The following is an 11,619-nucleotide window of genomic DNA, read 5'->3' as shown; positions in this document are numbered from 1 at the left end:
TTATGAACACAATGAATGAAAAAAAATCGCATACCATTTGAGTAAATGCAGAATAGCATTTTGGAAAAATCACTCCAATTTGAAAATGAAAACAGAACTATCTATATATTTACAGATGATGTGGCTTTCCAAATATAAAAAAAACTAAGGAATCCAGAAAAAATACTCACATCAATAAAAAAAATTCAACAATTTTACAGGATACATGATCTTTGTTTTAAAATGAATTGTGAACTGGAAAGGTAGCCTGTAAGTTAAAGTGCTTGTTTGCAAAGCCTGACAGCCCAGGCTGGACTCCCTAGAATCCACAGAACGCCAAATGCACAAAATGGTGCATGCATATGGGGTTTATTTGCAGTGGGCACTGGCATACCCATTCTTCTCCCTCTCCCTCAGTCTTTTATCCTTTCAAATAAATAAAAATCTATTAAAAATAAAAATAAATTGTATTTCTTCATGCTGCCATTGCACAAACTAAAAATGAAATGAAGAGGGGAAATCCCTTGGTATCAAAAGGTAGAAGATTCTTAGAGATAAACTTAACAAATCACTAGAAGAATTTTAGATGGAATACTAGAAAACATTATTGAAAAAAAGTTTTAAAATACCTAAATAACTAAAGTGTTCCTGAACTGGAAGACAATATTATACAAATGATTGTGCCTTCAAACGGATGTACACATTAAATACAAGGGCTATCAAAATGCTTTCAAATATAATTTTATTTTAGATTTTTTTTTTTGAGATATGTTTTCATGTAGGCTGATCTCAAGTTTGCTACATAGCTGAGGATATCCTGGAAATAGAGGCATGATCCACCATGCCTGGTGCAAACATAATTTTATTTAAAAAATATTTTAATAGCTGGGCATGGTGGCACACACCATTAATTGCAGCACTTGGGTGGCAGAGGTAGGATCTCTGTGAGTTTGAGGCCACCCTAAGACTACATGGTGAAATCCAGGTCAGCCTGGGCCAGAGCAAGACTCTACCTCAAAGAAACTATATATATATATAAATATATATATATATATTTGTGAGCAGATATAAAAGGTAAGTGTACGTATAGCTGGGCCTCTTGCCACTGCAAATGAACTCCAGGTGTTTGTGTCAGTTTATGCATCTGGGTTTACAAGTATACTGGGAAATTAAACTCAGTATGTACTAGGGAATTGAACCCAGGCCAGCTGGGTCAAACAAACACCTTTAACTCCTGAGGCATCTTCCCAACACTCAAACAATTTCAATAATGAATTATCCCTAAAATTTTGATATTATTGATATATTTTCAAAATATGAACTCATTTAAAATAAATAATAAATTAATTAATTTAATCATATTAAAAGACATGGGATAAATGAGCAAAGAAAATCCTACACATAGGAGCATAAGTAACAGCTATTCACTATACTATTTGTAACCAATAAATAATTTCTCCATACTTCCAGTGCTTTCGTATGGTACCAGAGTAATCTCAACTGGTACACACTGTATTGAAAACCATTTTACATAATCTCTTATTTTTCACTATATGAGTAGACACCTAAATGGGCCCTAACATACCCCTATTGTTAGCTTATACAAAAGAGAAATGGAAATCTTTAAGGTTTTGCAGGTAAATTTGTAAGTAAAATGAACAACATATCTCTTCTTTGGGGCTCACAAAGTTTTAAGTCAATGTTTCTTGTTTCCTACCCAAATCACTTTACCAAGGAGTGTGATACCTGAAGTAGAAATGGTGAAATGCTAACAAGTGAACTCATTATAATATAGACATTAGTCATGATATACTGTGACCCCTGAAACAGTAATTCAGAATAAACTTTCCTCCTTCATTAAGAAATAGGTTTTACATTTATCTATGCAAAAAAGTAAAATTTAAAACATTTAACTTTACAATATCTGATGATTTTTGTCTTGCTATAATCATGATTCCAACCAAGTCAAATAATCAACCTCTGTCATCCTTAAGCTTCAACTTCCTTATTTGTTAACTCATTTCCTCACCAGCTTTAACTGCCTATTTATCTAAAAAAAATTTACAACTTCTAGATTTAGTGTAATTTCATGGAGCAAATGACTTAACCCAAGACACCTCTTTAATAAACTGTATCACTATGTCAACAAAGTGTAGAAAACTAGAGCCTATCCAATGTGGGTAAAATCCCTTTCTAAAATCATGTGGTGCAGAACATCTGCAAGTTTTACATTACTAAAGGTCATAATTTGGAAATAAACAAATGCAAGTGCTATTGAATTAAGTTGAACCTGAATAAGAATTTACCTCCTCTGGTTAGATGATGCAAAGTAGAAATGAAAGGTGCTGAAACTCCACTCTTGGCTGTGCTTGGTAACACGCAGCTGTCTTCTTGTTTGGTGCCCACCACTCTTCTTGGCTATGTACTGTAATGGAATGACCTTACTAATTATGCAATTTAAAGCAAAACCAATGCGGCTGAATAAAAAATTGGGTACATTTTAAATGTGGCTTCATTTGGAAACCTAACCTGCATTTTGTCTAGGAAATCATGAATTTCTCAATCAAGACGCAGGGTGGCGCTGCAGGCTAAGATTGTGAATAAAGAGCCCTAAATTCACGTTCTGGAATCTTTTGTGTTGTCAGGCAGAATGTAAAACACAGGCAGGAGTGTTGCAAGCATAACTGCTGTGAAGGGGTGTAAGACAAGATCTATGAACTGAATGTCAGGTTAAAAGCAACTTCGTTAAAATTCCTTGAATCAAGAAATTAGGATTCAATATTTCAAGGCATTTGGACATCGCTGAAGGAATTGAGTGTAAACACACAAGCCAACATGGAGAAGGTGGAGCGAGTTCATCGGAACAGGCAAGTGACTCTGTTTATTTTTATGGGGTGTTTGCCTCAGGTTCTTGCTGAGCATACTCGTTACACTATACTGGAGGAAACAGAGAGTGGCTCCTTTGTAGCCCATTTGATTAAAGATTTAGGTTTGAGAACTGGGGAACTGGCCAGCCGGTCTGCCAGGGTGGCGTCTGACGATTACAAGCAGCGATTGGTGCTGGATACCCAAACTGGAGATTTGCTTCTGAAGGAGAAAATAGACCGGGAAGAGCTGTGTGGCAACATTGAACGCTGTGTACTGCATTTCCAGGTGTCCCTCGAAAAGCCAGTAGAATTTATTCAAGGAGAATTATTGATTCAGGACATAAATGACCATTCTCCAGAGTTCCCAGATAAAGAGGTTCTCTTGAAAATACCTGAGAACAGCCAGCCAGGTACTATCTTTCCTTTGAAATTAGCACAGGATTTGGATGTGGGCAGCAATGGGATTCAGAAGTACATGGTCAGCCCCAATTCTCATTTTCATGTCCTCACCCGAAATCACAGTACAGGCAAGAAATACCCGGATCTGGTACAGGACAAAGAGCTGGACAGAGAGGAGCAGGCTGAGCTCAGCTTAACCCTCCTGGCTGTGGATGGAGGTGACCCACCTAGGTCTGGTACAGTCATGATTCGAATCCTCATCATGGACATCAACGACAATGCTCCAGAGTTTGTGCATAGCCCATATGAGACACAGGTCCTGGAGAACAGCCCTCCAAGTTCCCCAGTCCTCAGAGTCTTGGCTAGGGATGCAGATGCTGGACACTACGGGAATGTTTCCTATAGCTTGTTCCAAGCATCAGATGAAATCCAGCAAACATTCTCAATAAATGAAGTCACGGGAGAAATCAGACTGAAGAAGAAATTGGATTTTGAAAAAATTAAATCTTACCACTTGGAAATCGAGGCCACTGATGGAGGAGGTCTTTCTGGGAAAGGCACTGTAGAGATAGAGGTGGTGGATGAGAACGACAACACCCCAGAACTGATCATGTCCTCACTGACCAGCTCTGTCCCAGAAAATGCCCCTGAAACTCTAATATCTGTGTTCAGAGTTGGAGATAGAGATTCTGGAGACAATGGAAAGGTGATTTGCTCTATTTCAGATGATCTACCATTTACAGTAAAATCAACATTCAAGAATTTCTACACTCTGGTGACAGATGGACCACTGGACAGAGAGAGCAGAGACGAGTACAACATCACCATCACCGTCTCAGACATGGGCACACCCAGGCTGAAAACGGAGCACAACATAATAGTGCAGGTGTCCGACGTGAACGACAACGCCCCAGCCTTCAGCCAAACCTCCTACACCCTGTTGGTCCCAGAGAACAACAGCCCCGGCCTGCACATAGGCACAGTGAGCGCCACAGACACAGACTCAGGCACCAATGCCCAGATCACCTACTCGCTGCTGCCGCCCCAGGAAGGCGACCAAGACCCGCAGCTGGCCCTCGCCTCGCTGCTGTCCATCCACGCGGACAGCGGGCAGCTGTTCGCCCTGCGCGCGCTGGACTACGAGGCGCTGCGGGCCTTCGAGTTCCGCGTGGGCGCCGCCGACCGAGGCTCGCCCGCGCTCAGCAGCCAGGCGCTGGTGCGCGTGCTGGTGCTGGACGCCAACGACCACGCGCCCTTCGTGCTCTACCCGCCGCACAACGCGTCGACGCCCTGCACCGAGCTGCTGCCCAGGGCGGCCGAGCCCGGCTACCTGCTCACCAAGGTGGTGGCGGTGGACGGCGACTCGGGCCGCAACGCCTGGCTGTCCTTCCAGCTGCTGCAGGCCAGCGAGCCCGGGCTGTTCAGCGTGTGGGCGCACAATGGCGAGGTGCGCACCGCCAGGCTGCTGAGCGAGCGCGACGCGCCCAGGCACAGGCTGCTCGTGCTGGTCCAGGACAATGGCGAGCCGCCGCTGTCGGCCAGCGTCACGCTGCACGTGCTGCTGGTGGACGGCTTCTCGCAGCCCTACCTGCCCGTGGCCGAGGGCGCGCGCGACCCGGCGCCGCCCGACGCGCTCACTGTCTACCTGGTCATCGCCCTGGCGTCCGTGTCCTCGCTCTTCCTCTTCTCTGTGCTCGTGTTGGTGGCGGTCAGGCTGTGCAGGAGGAGCGGGGCGTCCTCGCTGGCTGGCTGCTCTCTGCCTGAGGGCCACTTTCCTGGATACCTGGTGGATGTCAGCGGGGCGGGGACCCTGTCCCACACCTACCAGTATGAGGTGTGCCTGACTGGAGGCTCTGGAAGTGGTGAGTTCAAGTTCCTCAAACCCATTTTCCCCAACTAGTTGCTTCATGACATTGAGAGAGACGTTAAGGAAACCTCCCCATTGCAGGAATAGCTATTTATTCAGTTAACTGTTGTTTAAACCAGGGAATCCCTATTTTTGCAAACCTCTTATGACAATGTCCTAATTTTAAGAAACTATGTCATTATCTAAATATTTAACCAGTACTCTAAATATATGCTTGTCTTTCATAACATTAAAATTTTTGCTTCTTTGAGATTTGTGGCTTGGCATTTTTAATTATACTAGATAGTACATATTTTCTCAATATTTTTTGAGCTATTTCATCAGAACTTTTATTCAAGTAGATCAAAGAAAACTGATGTTAGTTAACTAGTTATGTTAACCAATTTTTTCTTTAATTGGGCATGTAAAAGTCTTCAAGTGTCTTCATGTGTTGTTCCTGTCTATAACATACAATTTCATCCTATCAGGGCCAGAGTGGTTATGATCGTTTTTAGTATGATATTGGTGTCTAGTATTGATTCTAGCACCTCTTACTGGCTCTGGTGGTTTAAATGGATAATGTTCCCATAGCCTCGGGTATGTTTTAAAATTAAGAATAAGCTTCTTATTTAAATCTCCAGTGGACAGAGCCCTCCTGGGGGATTGTGCCACTGTGTGTGGATCTTGAGTCCAGCCCTGAGATATGTTCTAAACTAGCTTGAACTCTGGCTGTCTCTTGTTTGTTTCTTTGCTGTGGATGCATGTGAAGTGAAACAGCCTCCTCCTCATGATGCAGTTTGTTTTGGAATCTGTAACCCTGAAATAAACCCTTTTCTTTTGTAAGCTGCTTCCGGCTGGTTGTTTGTCTCATCAATGATAGGTAACTATAACATCATGCTATGCAGTCATTCCAAGTCTGAGTTTCACCAAACCTAGATGAAATTTCATACAGTTACTTTAACCTTTCTGGACGTCAATACTACCAGGTTAAACTCACTGAGTATCTATAAGCATAAAAACCAGTATGCTTGTTTCTAATTACATAAAACATTCACCACACTAAAATTAAAACTAATTAAAATTGTAACCCTTTTCCTTTGGTCAGAACAACACATGCTAGAGGTTATCTGAATTATGTTCTTTTCACATGCCCAGCACATGGTCACTTTCCATAAAGAATAATATTAATTTTGAAATTTCACCTATAAATAATAAAGGGTAGACCATTAATAATCTGCTATCTCTGTCAATAAGTAAAATTGCTAAGGCATTTAGGATGTGGTTTGGTGCTTGATTGTGCATGCATGCCTGAGCAACAACTTCACTTCTAAGCATGAAAACCAAACCAAATCCTGTTAAGTCAATGCTTGTTATAACCCCGTTATAAAGTAATGTGAAAACCAGAAATATCCCCTAAAGTCCTACAAAGAGCCAAGACTCTTGATAGTATCATATTGTCTCTTTGTCCTTCCCTTTGCTCTATAAACAAAAATGTAAGTGTAGCTTTGTGAGGTTGTGTGTGTGTGTGTGTGCACATGTGTGTGCACATGTGTGTGCATACATGGTGCTGCAGAACAGATCTAGAAGTTCTTGCATTCTAAGCAGGATGTTTACCATGACATCCTTTTTTATTTTTTTTTGGAGGGGGGTTCAAGGCAGGGTATCACTATAGTTCATGCTGACCTGGAATTCACTATGTAGTCTCAGGGTGGCCTCAAACTTACAGCAATCCTCTTACCTCTGCCTTCTGAGTGCTAGGATTAAAGTTGTGTGCCACCACACCCAGCTTGACATCCCAATTTATACATGTTTGTTAACAATGTGCATTTCCTTTGAAGTTTCTGAAAATTTTCCCTTTCTTTCAAAAAAGTCAAAAAAAACTTCTGGGTTTTTGGATATGCTTTGATCCTAGCTATCAGTTGACCTCAACATTGTCACTTCATATAATTTTATGGGTAGTGACAATAAAATAGTTATTTCTTTGTGATATTTAAATATCTTCTTCTTTTCTTATTTAACATAACTTTCAAGTACTTTGGGTTGACTTAATTTTCCAATCATACTGACATGGCAGTTGCATGAAATAGATATTATGTTTCAGAACAGATTAGAATAATAGTGAACTTAATTATATTACAACTGGTTCATACTGTGTTCAATAAGACAAGTAAACTGATTATGTGATTTTTTTTTAATTTTTTGTTTATTTTTATTTATTTGAGAGCAACAGACACAGAAAGCAAGAGACAGATAGGGAGCGAGAGAGAGAGAGAGAATGGGTACACCAGGGCCCCCAGCCACTGCAAACGAACTCCAGACGCGTGTGCCCCCTTGTGCATCTGGCTAACAAGGGTCCTGGGGAACTGAGCCTCGAACTGGGGTCTTTAGTTTTCACAGGCAAGCGCTTAACCAATAAGCCACCTCTGCAGCCTTGTGATTTTTAACTAATTAAATTTATGTGGATCCACTATAAGACAACTTTTTTGAACTTTTGGCAGAGTATAAATAATCAAAGAACTTGCCTACAATCTACATTTCTTATTATTTTATATTTTATCTTCATTGTACAAAACAATACATTTTGTTATAAGATTTTCATAAGTGTAAATAACATACACTAGTATTTATTCTTCACTTATTTGTAAATCTCAAGTGTCATTGTACTTAAGTTTAAACATTTAGTTTTGGGGCTGGAGAGATGGCGTAGTGGTTAAGTGCTTCCCTGTGAAGCCTAAGAACCCTGGTTCAAGGCTCAATTCCCCAGGGCCCACGTTAGCCAGATGCACAAGGGGGCACACACGTCTGGAGTTTGTTTGCAGTGGCTGGAGGCCCTGGCGTGCCCATTCTCTCTCTCACCCTCTATCTGCCTCTTTCTCTCTGTGTCACTCTCAAATAAATAAATAAAAATCTTAAAATAAATAAATAAATATTTAGTTTTTCCCTTAAGAAATTAATGCAATAATTAAAAAAATAAAACTTCTCACCACTTGATATCCTTGAAATATAATTTTTGGCCACTTAACTTAAAAGTTGATGTTCATAAGAGGGTAACATGAGTAAAAGTAAACAGAATCAAATATAGGAGACATAAATATGACAGTCAAATCTGATGCTGTCTCCATTTTATTGTTATGCAGAGCATGCTGACATAAGCCTGTAATCTCAACATGTTGCAGGGTGAGGCAGGAAAATCACAAGTTAAATGTCAGGGTGAACTAGTGAGACCCTACCAATAGTAAATAAATAAATGAAATATCTTTTGAGTGTGATAACAAGAAATCTGGTGAAAGTTTTTAGTAATTTCAACCCATCCAAAATGCACATTCACTTCTGTTGCTTATACCATGAAATTCTAATTTGTAGTCACCCAAATGACCCTAACCAAATAAACACCCAGAACTATCTCCATTCCTTTGTGTATTAATGAAAAGTACATCATTCTACAACCATATTATAGAAGAACATCAAACGGTAGAATTCAAAAGTAAAGCCTAGCATATTGGCACAAACCTTTAGTCTCAAATCTTGAGAGACTGACATGGGAGGTAGGATACCAGTGAGTTCAAGGAAAGTCTGGGGATACAAAGTGAATTCCAGTTCAACATGAGCTAGAGTGAGACCCAGTATTGGAAAAAAACACAACAAAAAATAATTCAGTAATAACTATCACACAAACTTGCACAACATGTATACCCTATGAAAATAGGTCAAATCTATGGCTACTGAATAGAGAAAGGAGGCCACATATCTTAGTAACACCATCATTTCAGCATTTTTTTCCTCAGGTGCTTCAATAATGCATCCATACTTTACAATTCCTTTGCTATTGTTTTTAGGCACAATATACAGTTAGTACCCCACATATTTCTCAGAGGACAGAAATCCTACCAGTGGCAACATAATCGATGTGATTCTAAGATGCCTTCTTCTGTCATAGTGTGACATGTGTATAATCTAGCCAACTTGAAGTGGAAAAGAAAAAAAAATAAGGCCAATGTTGTAGCTCAGTGATAGAACATTTATCCCATATGTGTAAGGCCCTAAGTCCCATTTCTTCAGCACTGCAGAGAAAAAAAGAGAACCAAAAAAATTTTATGACCAAAAGCTAAAAAATACGTTTTTGAAGTATTATGTTGAAACTTATGCATGTGTTAGATAGAAACACCATCCAGTTTAGATGGATTATTTGACATCAGAGAGCAACCACAGAAAAACCTAGCTCAATGTCAAAAATCATATCTTTTGAAACAACAGGTGGCAGATTATATGAGAATTAATATTTGTAGAAAATAAATACCTCAGGAGGACAAACGAATCCTTCAAGCAGCTTGTCCTATGGAAATTTGTCAATTTGGAGAATAAACAACAGGTTTTTGATATAAACAATGTAACTTAGTAGTGTTGACACACTGGAGGATTAAAAAGCAGTTGTTGCTCTCAGGACATTTGTCAATTCAGCAGCCTATGGAGGAAGCCTAAAATTATAACTAGAAAACTCTTTAAAGACCTAATGACATTTTGCTATACAAAAATTCATATTTGGAACCTACCTTGCAAAGGGGCTGTGGAAAACATAACAAATTCTCAACTGGAAATCTGCAACAGGGGTGTGTGCTTATCATGATGATGGATAACCTTGACCAAGCAGAGTGCCTGTTTGAATTAGTGTAGTTAGACTAGATAGGGCTCTATCAAGCTGAAAGCAAAAGGTGAGTTACTCCTGGAGAAATATCAAAGCATCATAATTGTGGACATACTTTACATAACTATCCAGAAACCAGCAGAAAACTTCATATCTGCAAACATAGATAATATGAGTAAAACCAAAAGGGAAAGAAGAGGGGCTGGGGAAAATGGCTCAGTTAAAAGGAACTTGCAGGCAAATCTTATCAGGCCAGTTTCAATTCCCTAAACACCCACATAAAGCTTCATGAAAAAAGTGATAATGCATAAAATACAAGTGGTTAGAGACCCTGAAGGACATGTGTGTGCACATGCACACACACACATAAACACATGCATGTGTGCATGCACGTGTGAGCGAAAATAAATAATAAACAAACTGTTAAGTAAATTAAAACCACCATATATATATATATATGTGTGTGTGTGTGTGTGTGTGTGTGTGTGTGTAAATAGCTTGAACAAATACTTCACAAAATGCAATTTCATCGATTACCAGAGATATATTAATTAAATTTGCAATATATTGCCACACATTCACTAGAGTATTTTAAAAGACAACATCAAATGTTGACAAGAATGTGGAGCAATGGGAACTCTTACACATAGCTAGTATCAGTACAATTACTTTTGAAAAATGTCTTACCATATTTGCTAAGGCTACTCCCTCCCTTTCTCTCTCTCCATATATATATATATATATATATATATATATATATATATATATATTATATATATATATTATATATATATGTATATATATATAATATATATATATGTGTGTGTATGTATATGAATTTATAGAATTTATAACTCTATGAATATGTTCAACAAATATGCAGATGGCCACAAAATAGATATGCAAATATGTTTATAGGAATACTACTGACCAAAGCAAAAAACTGGAAAAATCCCAATGTTAAGCAACTGGAGTATTATTAAAATATCCTGATACTCTTTAAGAGAAAATGATATAAAGCAGTGAGAATACAGCAAATTAGAACATTATATATAGTTTAACTTTCACACTTGTTAAGTGAAATACAGGCACAAGTGAGTAATTCTCTGACACAATTTGCCTAAAAGGATTTTTTTAAGTTTTTTAACCCATGAAAAATGAGGTACTAATAGTACATAAATTTTCAGGAAAGTGAAGTAACCAAACAATGACAATGGGGAATATCTTTGGTTTGGGAAAGTTTCATTTTGACTATAATTTTACCTACATTTTTATTTTTGCAACCTTTTCCCAAGATGTTTTATATTTTGAAGTATAAGTCATTAGTATAAAATTCAAAAATATCCCATATACCATATGTTAATGTATTAAAACTATAAACCTACAAAGAAAAGTCATTTGGTGTACTTGAAAAGTACTTATTTTTAAAATGTTAGTTAAGCCGGGCATAGTGGCATACGTCTTAGGCTTGGGAGGCAGAGATAAGAGGATCACCATGGAGTTCAAGGCCACCCTGAAACTATATAGTGAATTCTAGGTCAGTCTAAGCTAGAGTGAAACCCTACCTTGAAAAACCAAAAAAGAAGGAGGAGGAGGAGGAGGAAGAGGTGGTGGTGGTGGTGGTGGAGCAGGAGGAGGAGAGAAATGTCATGTAAGTTCTTTTTAAAAGTATTTGGACAACTGGTATATATATGTTTAGAGCTGCTAGTACCTAAGAACTGAGCACAGCGTTGAGGGTTTCTGGGACTCAAAAGAATCTCTGAAGATTAAACAGAAAATAGGAATTTGGAATAAAATAAAATTGTATGCCATTGTAAATAAGGACACATGGTGGCGCTGCAGGCTAAGAGTGTGCATAACTGGGATGTACAGATGCCCAGAAAACC

The 11,619-nt window shown here is 38.9% G+C and overlaps 1 protein-coding gene across 1 annotated transcript; it reads left to right on the top strand.

Moving 5' to 3' along the window:
* The first annotated feature begins 2,321 nt into the window (after window positions 1-2,321).
* On the top strand, window positions 2,322-5,913 carry LOC123454123 (protocadherin beta-4-like). Its single transcript, XM_045132306.1, has one exon. It carries the CDS (start codon window positions 2,815-2,817, stop codon window positions 5,143-5,145), a length of 2,331 nt encoding a protein of 776 aa, XP_044988241.1. The 5' UTR covers window positions 2,322-2,814; the 3' UTR covers window positions 5,146-5,913.
* Window positions 5,914-11,619: the final 5,706 nt, after the last annotated feature.

The sequence above is a fragment of the Jaculus jaculus genome, chromosome 13 (assembly GCF_020740685.1).
Source record: "Jaculus jaculus isolate mJacJac1 chromosome 13, mJacJac1.mat.Y.cur, whole genome shotgun sequence".
In the NCBI taxonomy this organism is placed as follows: domain Eukaryota; kingdom Metazoa; phylum Chordata; class Mammalia; order Rodentia; family Dipodidae; genus Jaculus; species Jaculus jaculus.
Note: the sequence above shows the minus strand (reverse complement) of the source record. Positions and strands in the feature narration are given on the sequence as shown.

Coding starts and splice junctions, on each gene's coding strand:
- LOC123454123 (XM_045132306.1), top strand. CDS start 2,815: ATGGAGAAGGTGGAGCGAGTTCATCGGAACAGGCAAGTGACTCTGTTT.